General features: G+C 42.3%; 1 protein-coding gene and 1 non-coding gene across 2 annotated transcripts; one reads left to right on the top strand and one right to left on the bottom strand.

The window, feature by feature from the left end:
* Positions 1-10,022: 10,022 nt before the first annotated feature.
* On the bottom strand, positions 10,023-16,385 carry rpn1 (ribophorin I). Its single transcript, XM_030730036.1, has 10 exons — positions 16,031-16,385; positions 15,269-15,333; positions 13,298-13,604; positions 12,996-13,205; positions 12,725-12,917; positions 12,510-12,609; positions 12,270-12,408; positions 11,479-11,598; positions 11,094-11,339; positions 10,023-11,004 (listed from the first exon to the last, which is right to left on the bottom strand). Exons 1-10 carry the CDS (start codon positions 16,268-16,270, stop codon positions 10,822-10,824), a joined length of 1,803 nt encoding a protein of 600 aa, XP_030585896.1. The 5' UTR covers positions 16,271-16,385; the 3' UTR covers positions 10,023-10,821.
* Positions 16,386-16,636: 251 nt separating this feature from the next.
* trnaf-gaa (transfer RNA phenylalanine (anticodon GAA)) lies at positions 16,637-16,709 on the top strand. The gene has a single exon. It is a non-coding gene; the product is annotated as a tRNA-Phe (tRNA).
* Positions 16,710-18,378: the final 1,669 nt, after the last annotated feature.

Here is an 18,378-nt window from a genome sequence, read left to right as displayed (position 1 = left end):
AAAACATGCAAAGCCGCTAAAATCTCCTGCACGCGACCTGGGCTCGTGCGTTGCGCTGAAGCCAGGCAGGTGCAAGGGGCGCGAGGACCTCTGCGACTCGGGGCCCGTGCTCCCCAGAGTGCGCACACACACACACACAAAAACAAAAAAACAAAACAAGAAAAGAGAAAAGAAAAGAAAATGTGAAGTCTGACTGAACTGGTAAACATTTGTTTTAATGTTTGGAATTGTCAAAGCAAAAAGCACGGGGGTACGCTCAGTGACGAATAATATAGCCTGATTTCTCAGTATTATTTTGACTCTTAAAGTCTAAAAGTAGAAGCTTTGGGGTGAATAACAAAACCTTCTTTTTATTTATTGTTACTATTATTAATAATAAGTCTGGACTGTTGTCTTGGGTTTTCTTTTTATCATCTGACTTATTTTAGATGAGTGTTTGTTGACTAACCAATATTCAGTATTATGTTTAATTTTGACAATGCAAACGCAATAAATTTCACTTAACATCTTTGCCCTCAGTTTATTAGAATTTATTTAGTTTAGAAATATGATGACAGTGGGTCTTTGCAATCTGTCTTTCAAATACAATTTAACATATTATTATTATCTTTTACTTTCCAGTGGGTTGAATATCGCTATCACTCTATTCACAAAAGTATAGCTTAATATTATAATATTTAACAATATTTAATAAGTAATATTTGTGTCTCCTTACACTTGTTTTGTTAATTTTCTGTGCGTTCCGTATATAATTTGTGTGTGTGTGTGTGTGTGTGTGTGTGTGTGTGTGTGTGTGTGTGTGTGCGTGCGTGCGTGCGCGCACGGCTTCTGTGAGGGAGATATTATATGCACACTGCATTAGATGCCAGGGTCCTTCTCCTTCTGATTATTACCAGGGGTAATATTTCATCGGCACCGCGCAATCTTTGTTCTCTGTGAAGATAATAAATGGCCTAATCGTTATCAGCAAACTGCTGGGGGTGTCAGCACCGACCGAGGCTGGAAGCGGGGTCCAAAGTGCTGCTGAATAAATTGGTGTTCCTTATCTCTCACTCCCAGATTATCGCCGCCTTTTCAAACTTGCACAACAAATACATTGAATGCATCTAATGCATCATTTGTGGTGGTGGTGGTGGTGATGGGGATCCCGCAGGTTGATAGAGACAGATAGGCGCAGGGAATGAGACGTATTTACACGTTTTCCGCGCCGCAGCTAATATAGGCTCTATTTGACATTAGAAGGAGTTTATTGGCCAGACCACTGGTGCACGCACTTTACATATCTCACTGCAAGCTGTATTAACCATACATCAATGTGATCTGATGCCTATCTCTCTGATTAGTCGCATCCTTTGCTCTGTGATAGATGAATCTCCGTTTTTTTTTTTTTTTTAATATTCCATCTTTTGGGAATTTATGATTTAGCTTATTTTCAAATTTTACTAAATGAGGCAACATTGTCACACATTTACAAACTAAATTGCAGTTCGTTCTACAGTTGATTGAGTTAAAAAAAAAACGATTAGGCTATCTAAGAGCATAAAATACAGATAAGGTGATAAGCTCAATTTCCAACTATAATTGCACTTGTGAAAATGATTCCGTCCTAATAAACACATCGGAACACGATAGCATTATCTTCGCTTCCACAATGGGATAAGCCGCTTAACATGCACCGTTAGTTTTCTCTGATTTGTCCGGTCAGCAGGGCCTACTTCTCCTCAGCAATCGGGCCTCACTTTAAAGGCCCGTGTTATCGCTTAAACAAACTGCTGTGGCATTTGGTTGAATGCGGCTTGTCCACAACAATTCAAGACATAGCGGGCCTTCTACATTTTATAACTGTTGTCAGGCGAACGCATTTTACATTTTAATCTGTCGCTTTCCTTATGACTGACCTTTTCCCGTGTCTTTAACATTGACCTCATAATTTCAACATGCTGAGGGCTTCATTTTAAATGTGGTAAGGAAACTGTACGTCTATAATCGAGCACGAAATGCAGCATTTATGAATGACACACACTTATACAAAAAAGAAGAAGAAGGAAAAAAGAAAGAAAGAAAACACCTTCCAATAGGCACACACAAACACACACACACACACATAGACACACACTCCCCCCTTTTAATACCACGGCATCTCCACCGGCCCCGGTGCTCTGATGGTCTCCTAGACAACCGAGATAACGGTGCAGCAGTTTTCCATATCGGTCCCGGAGTCTATTATAGCTCGGGATTAGCTCTCTTTCCGAAAAGGTCATATACAAAGTCACCAAACCTGCTCTTTTCGCCGCCATATGGCCCCACGTGTGAGGGCACACTCATAAACATGCATGTGTCATTTGGTTTAATGCCATTAGACTAATAGCAGTGCGCGTTTTACTGCGCTTCGAAAACTAGTCATGTAAACTGGAGCCTTGTGAGGAGACAGCAAGAGCCCAGTATCCTCAGGACTGAGGCTGCGAGTTTCACTCTGCAGGAGAGCCGGTTGGGCAGCAGACCATGTGCTGTTATATAGCGACCCCTGGCGAGGAAGGGATGTAGTGTTGTACAAACATACAGAAAGGTAATACTATATCGGGTTCAGAAAAGCACGACCCTCACTTTGACACCTGTGTCGCAGGCTTACTCTGCACTCAGCAATTCAAAATGCCAGATGGAAAATACCTTTATTAAAAATCACCCATTTGGAATCCAGTGTTGTTTCAGCAGCAGATTGGATCACATTCTACAACTCTGCAGGCCTGGATCGGTGCAGTTCACACTGCTCTTGGCTATCACTTTCCATGTGATAGTGTAGCCACATCCGTTCCTCCCAGTTTGAAAAAAATAAAAAGGAGTCTGTGGGTGGAGCTGGTTCAAATACTAAACCCTAACAACCTGACCAAACCATCTGCGGTGACAATGCAAGAGCTGAATTATGGTCCCTATAGTTTCCCCACTTTCTGGTTATAATGGTTTGCTCTGCTAGTATATAGTTTGATCTCTCTCTAATGTTTAGGTCAGTTTTTTTAAACAGCAAACAATACCATTCACATTAGTCAGTCTCTTTTGCATGCCCTTACTGTCACTGGCCTGTGTTTTTGATAGGAAGCTCATGTTCATGTCTTTCCACAGAGGTCCAGTGGGGTCTAAGTCTGGACTTGTGCTTAGACGCTAACAGACACTCAGAGGTGTGTCCTGAAGCCAGAAAGTGGTTTGACTCTATAAGCTTTGATTCAGTGTTGCACTCAAAGTTGAACTGTCCCATCAATATCTGATCGCTTTTTCAGGGATCTCTCTGTACTTGGCTGCATTCATTCTTCATTCACTTAAGTCCAGTCTTCCTTTTTCCTGCTGCTGAGAACTTCCCTTATAGGTGATATCACCATGCTTCTCTGCAGGAGTAATATTAGTAGTCAATATTATAAACACGGTGTGCGCCAGACACTGTGCTTGGACCTTTACCAGATAGTTCAGTTTTTAACCACCTCAGACCAGAGAATGTCCTTTAACTGTGGTTTGAAAAACACCAATAGCGATGCCATGTTCTTTTTACTGATCAGGGTTCGGTGTGAATTATGAGATCTTGCTCAAGTCTGTCTTTTTCTTAAAAAAAAAAAAAAAAAATTAACAAATCAGCAACAAATAAATGAACAATAAAATTTTGTCATGATGATATTGGTATTGAAATACCTTCTCAATCACTGAAGACTGAGTAACAAAGGAACTGTGGTATTCAAGCAGCACAGCAAGGGAGGGAGACTAGTGCACAGCTGGAATGTTCCAGCTGGGATTCCCGGTGGCTGGACAGGAAGTTGGAGGAGTTCTGACAGGAAGTGTGTTCTCAGAGAGGGTGGAGAGAGAGAGAAAGGGGGAGCTGTTTCCTGCTGGTTCTCTCCACATTTTTTGACCCCTTGCTCATTCTGGGTTCACTTCACACCCACCGTGCACACATACCAGTATGCAAATGCCGTCGGTCGCATCCGCCTGTGCTCACAAATGAGTGGACTGCTATTAGGGGACAGTGGTAAGCTGAGAGAGTAAATCGTGTACATAGGGTAGGATTGTGTCACAGGATGCAGATGTCACCACATGAAGTGAAACTTCCTGCCCATCAAAGCAGTCAGTGCCAGTTTAATGGACTCGCAATCTGGAGCCCACAACAGAAAGTGAGTTTGGTTTTCACGTAAATTAAGCATCAAAATTCAAGACAGAGAGATGATGTGGGAAAGGAGGAGAAAGTAAATGTGTAGGTGTGTGTGTGTGTGTGTGGGGGGGGGGGGGGGGGGGGGGGGGGGGGTGTTGTAGGAAGAGATTTGATGGAGTGATATGTGGATTGCAAGAGGAAAAATCTCTTTGTCTCTTCTGAGCTCAGTGGACAATCAAAGTTTCCTATCAGCTCTGGAGTAGGGGAAATTGGCTGCCCTGGGAAGGAGAAGGCCACTCTCACAGCCAATGGGAAGTGCCCCTGTCACTCTAATCAGGTCTGATAGAGAAAGTAGGAAACGTGTGTGTGTCTGTGCACGCGCTCAGACGAGAGTGTTTTTTAACAGAGAGCAGCTTTGTTTCACTTGTCTTCATGTGATCCAAGATGATACAAAGTAGCGTTAGGCCTTCATCTGCAGCTTATCCCCGTGCACTGAGGGACATACACGAGATACATGGGCACGTTTTTTGCCAAAAACTTGCCCTGAGAGGCATGACCATCGGTGCTTTGATGGAGCGCCATGTGGCAGAGATCAGTGGGTCTTAGTGGGAGCTGTGGACAGTTGCACATAAGGACGGCAAGGGAAGAGGATTACTGTCTCATCAATACAAATCCATACAGAGAGGGAGGCTGACATCAATATGCACAGAGATATAGGCAGAGCCTTTGAGTGAAAGCGTGCGTGGTGTAAACATCCGTGCAAGAGGAACACAGCGGTGAACTTTGGGGTTCTTGCAGGGTTTTTTTTTTTTTTTTTTTGTGCCATCCGTCTTTCTTGCCGTCCCTCCGTCCCCACCTTCTCCATACCAGACAAGAATGTGTCTCCCCAATCCTCTGTTTGAAGTCCCATCTCCATCTCTGCGCTCCCTACACTGTCCTTCCCTTCCTCTGTCTGAATGTCATATCTGTCAGCCTCGCTCCTCCCCGCCTCCTGCAGCTGCAACGAGGGCTACAGACGCCTTCATTGTCCTCCTCTTCCTCACCCTCACGCTTCTGCACCCGGCCACATCACACCTGCCACCTGCACAGGACGCAGAGCCCTGGGACTTGAGCCGCGGGGGCTTTCATCCACTCCTCACCTCGCCCTTCAGAGCCTCTCATCCCCTCGTCCCAGCGCCCTGTCACTGAGGAATGGCTGGTGCAGAGGGCCGCGGCAGAGTGGGACACAGAGCTCCCGTTGTAAAAAAGTGTGTTTTAAGCGGAGCCAGAGGGAATCAGTGCAGCTGAGGTGTGTGTTTGAGGGGGAGTTTTGCGTTTAGATTTGACTCATATTTCTTCTTTTTGATGACATCCCCTTATGGCTGAGTAGCAGGATTGGATGAACTGAATGAATGTATGTCGTGAGGAGCGTGGACCTGAGAGTGTGTGCATAATAACATGCTGACAGTGAGGGTGGTGGCTCTGTCTCAGTGATTTATGAGAGTGTGCTGTGAAGGGTCCTCTGAGCAGGATATTGTTCCCTGACTGGTGACTTCTGCCGCTCTCCCTTTGTGTGAGTGTGTAATCGTGTGTGTGTGTATTTGAGAGCAAGAAAGATTAAGAGGGAGAGTACTGCAGGTGAGCCCTCAATGTAATCAATCACCACCACGTCACAAGGCCTGGGACTTGTGGATTACCTCTTCAACTGATATCTAGTTTGACTCCACATTTTTTTTTTTTTTTGCATATTCATTATTTCTGACAGAAAAAGAATGAACACACTCTGCATCATTACTTCAAGAAAGGAAGATAATAATCAACTCCATGCCTGAGGGGGACCAATGACAGCTCAACCACATGGCCCAACCAGTCCAACACCCTGCACAAACCCCACCATCCACCTCAAACACACACACACACACACTTACACACACACAAACACACGGTTTGCCACATCAGGATACAGTGCTGCACATGAATTCCGGTTTAAACAGTATTTTGCTCAGTTTACACCAACAGATAAACCGCAGCTCTTCTGTGACCGGTAATCATATCCTGGCCCAGAACTGAAAAGACTGAAAGGCCTCCAATCAGCCACAATAAGACAATGAAACAGCCATGCAGGGAAGCAAACACATTAACAGACTCGTGTTTGACACAAGCATGAAGCTGCAGCCACATTCAATAATGTCTCTTTCAGTCAGATCATATGCGGTGCAGTTGCAGGAATAAAATTTTAGTGCAATTTTAAAAGCAATCACATTGATCAAATAATATGTCCTTTAAAATTGACTCTAACTCCCCCCATGGTAACCAGCTCTCATACTTTCAGGCTCTTCTGCAGATTATCCCAGGAAAAAGGTGCAGCATACCGTACTGTGTAAAAGTCTTGAGTCACCCCTTATTTCTTTATATTTTGCTTCCAAGGAGACAGACTTTCTTGTAATTTTCACAGTGGTTGCTGAGCATTAGTTCTCAGGGCTTTCTGAAGGTCTTTCAAAGTTTTTCTTTGGACATTGGCTGCTTTTTCATGCATCTGGCCTTTCAGGTGATCCATCTACTGTTCACTGAAGCCTCATCAGAAATGGTCTCGGGGTGATTGTCAAGAAGCCATTCTTAAAGAAGAGAAACAGGGAGAAAACACTGCGGTATGCCAAGTTACACAAGAACTGGACTGAAAAATCAGTGGCCACACTTGGTATGGAGTGATGAATCCAAATTTGAAATTTTAGATCCAAATCATTGTCAATATGTACGGAGGAGGTTGGGAGAGAGATCCAACAGTGAGTGTCTACAGCTGTCTGTAAAATAGAATAGAATAGAAGAATAGAAACCCTTTATTCATCACACTGTAGAAAGTCCACACATAAATATATAAAATAGAATAGAATATATAAAATAACTAGATAAATATATACATATAAATGTGATGTACAGTGGGTGAGTATTGCACTTTGGTGAATGAATATTGCACATTATAGGCACGATAGATATTGTTCAGTATGAATAATATAAATATTGCACTGAGATGCGGGTATTACAGAGTTAGAGTGGGTGAGTGTGTGAATTCAGGGTTGTTATTGCTAAAACATGGTGGAGGCTCTGTCATGATTTGGGGTTGCATTTCAGTCAGTGGTGTTGGAGATCTTGTCAAAATTGATGGAATTATGAACACAGAAAAGTACCATCAGATTTTGATCCACCATGCAATACCATCTGGAAAGCATCTGATTTGGATTGGTCATTATTGGCCTCCCCAGAGCCCAGACCTCAACATTACTGAAGCAGTGTGGGACCATTTTGACAGACAATGGAACAAAAGGCAGCCAACATTCAAAGAAGAGCTTTGAATATCCTTCAAGAAGCCTGGAAAACTGTAAGACTACTTAAAGAAATTACAGAAAGCTGCCTAAGAGAGTTCAGCTGTTGAAGAATAAAGGTGTTCATACAAATATGGACTTTCCAGCTCATTAGAATTGTGTAAACTCTTTTTTTTCCTTTTTTTTGTTGCATTATATGCTGTATTTCCATGTATGTTTGGCCATGTTAAAATAAATTGCTGCACCAATTTTTAGCAAAATAGAAAGAATTGAGGGGGTGACTCAAGACCTTTGCACAGTACAGTATTTGAAAGATTTTTTTTTGTCTAATTTTGTTTTAACTCTGAGGGCAAACACAGCAAAGTATTTGTGAGACCAAAGGACATATTGATTATGATTTTTACACATATGTGTACCAACCGGTGGGAGAATCTGCAGACATATAGAAAAGCAGCAGCATAGAGAGAAGAGTGGCAATCAAATGTAAAGCACATTGGTATCTAAGTTCTTTAGGTGTGAGTCAGGTGCATTTATAAAGAGCAGATCACTGTAATCCAATAAAGATTAAAAAGAAAAGTTCCAGAAATCAAGTGAAACAGAATTTATTTCTTAACAAAACAACAAATAAAAGAAAAAAATCCATAGTTTAAATCTCACTTTGGACACGAGGTGTTCAATGTGTGATTTAAATGTCAAATTGAGATCCATAATAAGGCCTAAATTAAGAGCTTTCACTGCTATCTCTGCAGTCCCTGACCCCAAATCCATCTTCTCATCACTTCATGTCGGGATAATAACTTTAAATTGCATATTTTAATGTAATGAATACAAATCAAATCTATTAAGTTAACCCAGTAGTTCAAATGAACAAGTGCTGAAAATTCAAAAAACATTTATACTGATATGTTTTTCCTATGGATTTATTCTGAAACTCTCTTTCAGACTAAATCACTTTAAAAGTTCATAACTCCATAAAAGTAAGTAAATGATATTAATGTTTAATTTGCAACTCATAAATTATGTTGATGTCATTCATTGTAAAATAGGTACTGCATTTATATTAGTCTCCAACACGGGGTTTTCCAGAGAACTTACAGATTAAGTCAGACTCTGTATTTACTAAAGAAAGTACACTCACTGGTCACTTCATTTGTTACACCTCGTTGGTACCTAATTGGACTGCCTTTTGAGTTCAGAAGTGTCTTCTTTGTGGCAGATGTTCAATAAGGTGCTGGAAACATTCCTCAGAGATTTTGGTCCCTATTGACACGACAGCATTGCACAGTTGCTGCAGATTTGTCTGCTGTGGGTCCAAGACTCGAATATCCTGTTCCACCGCATCCCAAAGGTTCTCCGTTGGATTGAGAGCTGGTGACTGTGGAGGCTATTTGAGTACACTCAACTCATCATCATGCTCAAGTAACCAGTTTGAGAAGATTTAAGCCCTCTAACATCAGCAAAGCATTTTCACCCAGAGAACTGCTGCTCACTGGATATTTTCTCCCAGTAGATCAGCAATTTCTGAAATTCTCACTCCAACCACCATGTCACGTTCAGAGTCACTTAAAACACTTTTCTTCCCCATTCTGATGCTCAATTTGAATTTAGCAACAGGTTGTTTTCAGTCGCTGCCTTGTGATTGTCTGATTAGGCATTTGCGTTAACGAGCAGGTGAACATGTGTACCTAATAAACTGGTTAGTGGGTGTATTTTCACAGACATTAATCTGTTCTCAGAGTTTAAGGTCTCAATGTTATTTACCACTGTCACATAAAAAAAATCATCAATTCCATCTTAAGCGACAGCATCATAGAAGCGGAAAGCAGACGTGAGCTCAGCGGTTTGTTCAGCGCAGTCTCTGGCGCTGAGGTGGACGTGTGTGTGTGTGCGTGTGCGCTGCTGTGAGAATGAGACTCTGCAGCTCTCTGAACTCTGACTGCTCCAAATCTCCACTCAAGTACAAACACGCAAACAAAAATGCTATTGTGTGGCCTTTCACCAGCACCGAGCATCAGTGCTAACAGACATTGTCTTTGCTTTCTCCCTGCTGTGTATTTTCAGAATGATTATTGTATGGCACATACAATATGCGCACACTGTCATTGTGAGGGGAACTGGGCTGTTATTATAGAGGAGGAAATGACCTGCCAGGACCCCTGGTGACCTCTGAGGGAAAGCGATGACCTCAGACTGACCCTTATGTTTGTCCTGAGCTCAGACTGTGATTGAGGCAGGTCAACTTCTCTGCTGACTGGGTAGAAGGCCATAGGTGGGGTTAGTTTGAACCAAGGAATGCAACAATGAGCAGGAAATTCCCTCTGAGGTGCCAGTTTTAAAAGAACTAGTCAGTGTGTAAAAGTGTCTTTTTCTTGTTTTGATGATGTCAGGATGGCACACTCTGTTTCTTCAGTATTAAAAGGCACAAGCAGTTCCAAAATGTAGTGCAATATGGTTTTGTAAAAAATGTATGGTTATGTGGTGGTCCTTGACACAAGTACACCCCCTTTTGATGAACCAAGAGTACTACTTTCCCAAAGAGCTCGTACGCCAGTCAAAACCAGGCCGCTTCCCCATCATCTTAATCAGAAACATGCTGAAGAATGACTTCCTCAAACCTTTATTTCAAATTTGACAGCTTTCCATATTACTGCCCATTTCACAAGTGCGTTTTCCACTTTAGATGTCTTACATACAAACAAATCTCCTTTTTTTTTTAATCTCACAGTCAAAAAACAATTTGCACCAACAAAAAAATTGTAGAAAATATGACTGAGGGACACCTAAAACAAGCATTTTGGGATGACAGAATCAGAGCTTCAAATTTCTCCAAACACGCGTCAGGCAGGAGAGAGTAAATAAAAATGCAAATGTAAAACAAGTTTGCAAACAAAAATGAAAAAACGATCATCTTCAAACTTAAAAGTTAGAGATGATTCAGTTTTAAAGTACAGTATACGAGTAAAGACGGGAGACTGAAAACCCTCGGGCCCATCAGTTACACATTTCAAAAACAGTCCCTTAGCCATACATACATAGTTCAGAGTGGTGGGGGGTTTTTAAAAAAAAAAAAAAAAAAAAAAGGACAGATTTGAACATGAAGAGGAAGAACAAATCTATGACATGTGACAAAGTTTAAGATTAGCTCCACTGAAAAACCAACAAAAAAAGCAAAAAGTTGGGATGTAGCTGCTCTAGAGCTGAGCACGCAGTGACTTTAAGTTTATCACAAGGCACAAGTGTTTGGATAAACCCATCACTACCGTAAGAGCCGGTGTTCACAGTCCATGTCTTGATTTTAAGATGGTAAAATAAAAATGTGTGAGCATGAGCCACTTTGTGAAATTCTCATACAAATACGTTGGGCGGCAGGGGTGCCTGTCAGTGTATTGTGGTTTAGAGGGCATCCAGCAGACTGTCGATGCGGCTGACGAAATCTTGTCTCTTGATGGCCAGATTCTTCTCGCTCTCGATGTAGGCCTCCTTCTTGACTTTGCCCGCCACTAGTCGCTCCGCCTCCTGGCAGGAGCGGCACACCAGCTCCTTCACCTGGCCGTCCAGCTTCTGCACTTCTCCGACCTGACGACACAAAGTGATAAGGCACTATTGCTGCACATCCCAATGATGAAAAAGTAAATTTTCTCACTCACGACCTCCAAATCACTCACCTTATCGGCCAGGTCAGACCCCTCTGCTTTGAGGCGGGCTTGCAGTGAGCTGATTTCATTGGTGAGAGTGCGGTGGTCGGCCTCCAGAGTCTTCCGACCGCTGTTGAGCGCCCCTGTGTCGCGGGACTGCTTGTAGCGGTTGACCACCTCGTCCATGTGGCGGTATAGGCCCAGACGTTTGTTGACCAGGGTTAGCACCTGCTCTGTGATGGAGGCCACTTTCATGCGAACCTCAGCCGCTGGATCCTGAGCAAAGACAAGGAAAATAGAGAGAAATGAACAGAATAAATATAGTAAATATATAAAATAAATATAGTTTTGTGCAGACTAGCTGCTTCACAAGGAGAGCTTCAGGTAAAAATCAACCAGAAAGGTGTTTTCATACCTTTGTGATGGCAAAGTCCAGACGTACATAAATGATGACAGTGAAGAAGAGTATGTAGAAAGCACCTACAACCAAGAGAGGCTCCTGCAGCATCAGGATCTTGTTGAAGTTATAATGAACCTGGTAATCAGGAGAGAGGGTGGCACAGAGAATTACATGATGCAAATGAAGCTTATGTGGAAATAGTTTAAATGCCAGTGGCGTCTTCATTCTATAGCCAATGTATTGTGCAATCAATATTTTACCGCTCAGCACATTCACACACCTGTTAGGTCAGCCTAATAAGGCCAAGGTCTTGATATTTTTGAAATAATTAAATCAATGCGTAAAACTTTGCTGTTGTGAAGAATTATGTTAAAGTATTCAGTGCGTACACGTGTGTTCTAACATCTGTCGAAACCAGAAAAACAAACAAACAAAAACAACTGTCTACAGCTCTTCAGATGATCTGAACATATTTGAACATGTGGCTAATAATAAACATGTATATAGGCGTCACCGCCATGCCAGCATCAGCAGAGATGGACGTCAGCGGAGGCTTATTTATGAATTATAAACTCAAAGATGAAGCAGCAAATCTGGCACAAGAGCCTCCAATTTTACGTTAACTGTGGCGTCGCACATTTGCCCTGATGATAATGCCTACCAATAAAGGGCGCCAGGCTCCAATCACTGATTGCCTAGTTACAAAGAGAAGACCCCCAAAATGAGGCCACTTCTGACCTAAATAACCTCAAACTTGATGGTGAGACAACCTGCATGGATTCTTCTCTTTCTACAGTGGATCTTACCACAAAATCCTGAATGTGCTGCTCAACCAGGTTGCTCTTGGTGGCGACCAGCACTGGTCGTCCAAAAGTGTCCAGATATGTGTAGTGCAGCTGATTAGGCATGCGGTTGATTTTGTAAGGTGTGTCCACATGAATGTTCCTGAAAGACAAGTCAGCGATGTAAAGGGAAAATAAATATCAGGCCCTGTATACTCTCTCTCCTCAAAGAGGGATACTTTAGATTCGTTTGCAAACACTGACCTGGCTCCCTCTGGCAGGATGATTTTCACAGTCATTTCATCAATGACCTGGTCATCATACACATGGTCAATTAGTCTCATCTTCAATGCATACTGGTCACCTGGAACATACAATGTTGCAACATATAAGCTAATGCCATCTAGGGATTCAGTGTTTAATAAAGTGATTGTTGCGCACAGAATAGGTTCAAAACAGATTATCAAAAATCAACTCACCCAATGTGTAAAGGTACTCGTAACTAGGCAGATTGTAGCCAATTATGTAGTGAGTCTTCCAGCCTCCAAACAAAGGAAAACGAGGCCTAACCTCTACCTCCACTGAGTCATCCAGAACCTGCAGGTGGGAGGTGGAGATGTTGCCAATCTCATCTCGATAGTAAACGTCTTGTGCCGAGGCAGGGAGGATAGTCTAGTGAGGAGAAAGGATGTGATTATTAGAAACTGTGGAAGGTCAGATGACAGCAGTCGGTGTCTACAACAAACAAACCTTGAAGGACTTGACAGATGAGATGCCACTGTCTGACTGGCGCTGGTAATCATAACGTGAAAAGGGGCCCTTCAGGATGGCTCCGGTGTGCCTCAGGTCGATGGTTTCTTCCACAGCAATGTTGCCCCAGTGAGACACCTCAATGGTACGAGTGATGCTGCTGATGGTGAGGAAGGGTGTGTTGTTTTCATAATGGATCTTCATTGTATCCTGAACAGCAGAGAACACATGCAAACAGCAAATTAATTAGCGGCTGCTTTGCAGCTTCGCTTGAAGCTAGTGAAATCTGATCAGAGCAGTACCTCACTGAACGGAGCAATGTCCCGGAAGGGTCCATACTCGATAATCTCATCAGTTTTGCTGGGGTTGCCCAGCTTGGTGTAGCTCTCCACAGTCTTGGAGGCAAGGCGGACACGTGTGGTCTGGCTGCGGGTGGGATACGGGGAGTAAAAGTAGTGGTTCCCCTGGAAAATCACCAGCTGACGCTCAGCCTGGGTGATGTGTGTGGGGAAGGGCTTCAGGACGTGGCTGAATGTCATCTCCACCTTGGTTTTCAGCTGGGCACCTGCTGCCAAACTGGAGGGCAGCTGCACTTTGTAAAACTCCCCACTGTTACAGAACCAGATGACAGAGAGGAGGTAAAATATATTTGATGGAACATACCAGATTCTCAGGAGATGCAATTTGCAGGAATTCATCTTTAGATTCTTGAAAAGAACTCTAGAGAAATTTTTTTCCCTCTAAATTTTATATTACATACATAATCTTAACAAAATTATCAAAAGACTACGAACAAGTTACCAAGCTCAGTTTTATGCTCAAATCCTTTTATTTCATAATAAAAGTCACTGGACATAAACTATTTGTTTTTTGTTTTTTTTAAATTGCAGGAGTTAGGAATAACTCCCTACACTAAAGTTGTATCATAACTGACACTCTTACTTGAGATACTGCCCAATATTACAGGGCAGTTGATCAAAATTTATTTTACTTACAGTTACAAAAACAGGACAACCAAAATAAAATGACTGTTACACATTAAATTAAGCACACACCACTTTACAATGGTAGCTGTAGCCACTCCCTAAAAGACGACTTATCCTGTCAAAAGTCTTGAGTCACCCCTCATGTCTTTACACTTTGCCAGGAAAATAGGTGCTGTGATGTATTGAAACATGTGAAAACATACATATGAATGCAGTACATAAGGCAAAAACTGTTCAATTTCTAATTATTGTAGGGTCTTTACAGTATAAAGCACCTTGAGGCGACTGTTTGTTGTGATTTGGCGCTATATAAATAAATCATTTATATATGAGATCATCTTTGTCAAGATGATCCCACACTGCTTCAATAATGCTGGGGTTCGGGCTCTGGGGAGGCCAATCCATGACTGACAGCGTCCCTTCCAGGTATGCTTTTACTGCACTGGCAGTGTGTTTGGGATCATTGTTGTACCATAAAAAAAAAAAAAATTAAGCCCTTGCCAATCAGATGCTTTCCAGATGGCAAACAATGACAGAGCCTACATTATGTTTTACAGATGTCTGTAGACTCTCTCTTAAAGGACACATTGCACACGATGTCAAGATAATGCCAAGATTTTTGCTAATAGCTCTTTGGGAATCACCTTGTTGGTGCAAAAATACAATTTTATTCCTGTCAATGTGTTAACTTTGGCTTTTTTTTCATAGATTCAACAAAATTAATGGGAACAAATGACATGACAACATGACAGGCTGCCAGTATCAAAGTGCCTAAATATAAAATTTAAAACTGGTTCTTTGCTAAGTTGTCTGTTATATGTAGCCAAAACACTGGTTCGTCCCTTGAGTTTGGTGCCCTTTTTTTGAATGAGCCACAGTGTCAGAGTGAGTGTTAAGTGGCGTAAAACAAACAAACAAAAAAAAATTCCTCTTAAAATGGTCAGGTACAAGGATTGGACTGAAAATGAGTGAAAAAGCAGCCAATGTCCAAAGAAACACCTTCAGATAATTATAAGCCTGGAGAACTACTGCTCCAGACCACTTTTAAAATTATAAGAAAGTCTAGAAATGAGGGGTGACTCAGAACTTTTGCACAGTACTCAAGCCATTCCACTTGTAAATACCCCAGCCAGTTCAAAGGCTTCTAAAGATCATGAGTTAAAAAAAAAAAAGTTAAGAAACCGTGCCATGAGTATTGATCAAAATAATCATTATTACAATATCCAGGAAAAAAAGTGTTTCAAATGCACCAGTTCTGCAGTGTGTTTTCATCATATAATCTCTCACCTTTGGCCATTAACTGTTGTCTGCTGTACTTCAAGTGTGCCATCCTCCTCTTCATCACCCTTCACCTGTGAAAACATGGCTGTGAGAGGATATTCTTCTTGTAGTAGCGCGATATGAGCTTTATAACGCCACAACACTTTGAAGGCATCGTGTTTAATTCATTATTTCTGTTACTATGTCGTTATTCTGTCAAACACGGCACTATACCGTTTCATTGATAGTGGAAGGGGGCAGGCCCGTGCGCAGTCACACACGGAAGTGAGCTGCCCAGCGCATACGTGTCATTCAGCCACTGACAGAGCGTGGTGCCCTGCGGAAGTCAACGTATTGTTACCCGCATCCATGGCAATAGAAAATAAATTTGGCTAGTCTTGGCCAAGTTAACAAAATTTCCGGAACTGTGGGGAATACACTGCATCTAGCAGTACATTAGCAGTGCTTGCCATCGTTAGCTAAATGTGGCTGTGTGACTTCGGAGCTTGCAGAGCTCATTGTCCGCTATAGCGCATCTCATACTAGCCAGTAGCTTTGCTCCCATACATTCAATGAACCCGCTGTAACCTTATGCTGTAGCAGGGTACTAACCTCTGCACGTTTGCCGCTGGCATCTCAGAAAAACAAATACAAACACATGCAAGCATCAAGCTTTTGCACAGCCCGTATATTGTGGCGGATGCTACCGAACGGCCAACATGCTAACGCTAGCTAGACAGTTACAAGCGGAGTTGTTAGCGCCGTTTAATTCACTGATGTTTAGCTCACCGAGGCTCCGATGTATGCCAGATGCGGAGCCAGGTCTTCCTCCACCGCCAGTATAAAACTCTGGACGGCGGAGTTTCCCTGGTTGGATAGTACAATTTCGGCAGTGAGCTTGGCCAGATGCGTGCCCAGGTCCAGGGTCCGCTTCACATCCTCGTTCACCAAACCGTCCGCCGAAACCTGCGAACTCAGAGCGACCAGAAGTAGCAGGCAGGCGGCGAAAAGCGGCGACGTCTGGGTCATGGTTATAAGAAGATACTGGCTGAAATAATGTGGACAGACTGGAGGAAATGTAGAGCAGCAAAGAAAGGCCGCCGTGCCGCTCTACATCGGAAAGGATGACGCCTCATTCAAGCCGGCGTGATGACGCGATTACGCTCACTTTTGTAACGTGCAGTGCGTCGGCGAAAGAGAAAAGCCGTCACTGAGCGAGGCTTTCAAAAACTACTTTAAATGAAAAATTGTACGGTTTTGTTTTCTCTGCATAATGACCTTTCCCGACCCACTCATGTTGGTCGACACAGTTTACCATTGAAATAACAACTTTACCCTGTTTGCAGCCGTCTGTAGTCACGTTGTGTGTATTGGTCTCTTTAAGTGGGTTTATGAGCCGAAATAGCTCAGTTGGGAGAGCGTTAGACTGAAGATCTAAAGGTCCCTGGTTCGATCCCGGGTTTCGGCAATCGTTGGGGAACATTTTGAACGTTCGCAGAGTCGTGACAGTACGTCAGGTAAGGTTTGACCTGACCAAGAATCCCCTCGTAATAAGTGTCCATACCAAATTTTGAACTACAGATTTATTTAGAGTGTATAAATAGCCTATCTGACATTAATAAATAGGTGATTGGTGTATAATTACTGTGTCAGAGAGCAGACAGAGGTTACTTTCTAGGATTTACAATTCTTGTTGTTGGTGAAAAACATCAGTTTTCACACAATATAATGTCCCATTTCCCCAAAGACATGAAAACATAACTGAAATAATGATTTGAATATATTCTCTTGAAAGTGGAAATGGAAAGAATTTTCTGGAACTGTCGGGATTTATTATTCAACCATATATAACTTTACAATGGTTAAACACTGTCCTCACTTCTGTATCATAAAAAAAATCCTAAAAACTACCATTTATAATCATCCATCCATCCATCCATCTTTTTCTGCTTATCCACTTCATGGTCTGGGGGGTCTGGAGCCTATCCCATCTGCCCTAGGGGTAGACCCTGGATAGGCAATCTGTCACAGGGCTAAATGCACACAGCTAAAAGCCAAAGTTGGAAGTGTTAGACTGAAGGTCTAAAGGTCACTGGTCTGATCCTTTTGCGTGTTTCTAAGCATTGTCTATATGAATGGAAACACTTGTGTAATCAAACCATGATTATCAATATTAATTCGTTATTACTTAACACTTAGAGCACAAACAGTACTTATTGCAAAGTAGTCTGTGCATTCACACCCTGCATGTGTGGTACTTAAATGTGTTTCCCACAGTCACTGAAGCAGCTCAGGTGCTTTTGTAATTTTATGACCCCCACACAGACATGGCACGTATAGTTTTACACATTCCCTAAAACCACAGTATTCCTTGATTTGACCCACACTGGTGGTGATGATAATGGTGATCTATGTGGTTGAAATAGCTCAGTTGGGAGCACGTTAGAAGATTCAAAGGTCCCTGGTTCAGTCCCTTGGGAAATACTAAGCTTGCCATTTACATCATCTCTGTAGCACAAAATTTATCACATCTCAAACATATAAGAGCCAAGAAGCAGGTATCAGCAAAAAGACATATAGAGACATGCAGGTAAGGTGGAATGATGCTTCGGTGTTGGGGCTTTGCAGCCTACAAAATAACCTATGTATGTGGCTGGTGTTAATTACTGTGTGATCGTGTCCTGTTGTTTTACCTGCAGTGCCAGCCGCCAGAAACAACTAAAATGCTGAGACTTTTTTTCCCTCCTGGGTCCTCGCTCTTTGTTGTGGTCAGCTTTTGGCGTGCAAACATATTTGTCCCTCTAATTTTTTCCTCTTCTTTATTCATTCCCTCATATCCATTCCAATAGTTTCAGCAATCTCCCTCCAGGAATTTGCTGGGATATGTAAGTCCTTATATTGATCCTAAGATTATTATTCCTTATATTGAGACAGTGATTTTTATTTTCTCAGTGATTCAAAAACTCTGGGGAAAAAGGTATTTTTTTCAGTATTGAACAGGCCAATCACAATAGATGTGGGCTGCGCAGATGAGACGTGTAGTTACATTTCTAGGGAGGTGCATGTCAGGTTACGCATAGGGTTTCAGAGGGATTTGCAGTTACTATGTAGCTTTCCTGCTACTCTAAGTGTTTTAC

Source organism: Archocentrus centrarchus, chromosome 5 (genome assembly GCF_007364275.1).
Source record: "Archocentrus centrarchus isolate MPI-CPG fArcCen1 chromosome 5, fArcCen1, whole genome shotgun sequence".
NCBI lineage: Eukaryota > Metazoa > Chordata > Actinopteri > Cichliformes > Cichlidae > Archocentrus > Archocentrus centrarchus.
Note: the sequence above shows the minus strand (reverse complement) of the source record. Positions and strands in the feature narration are given on the sequence as shown.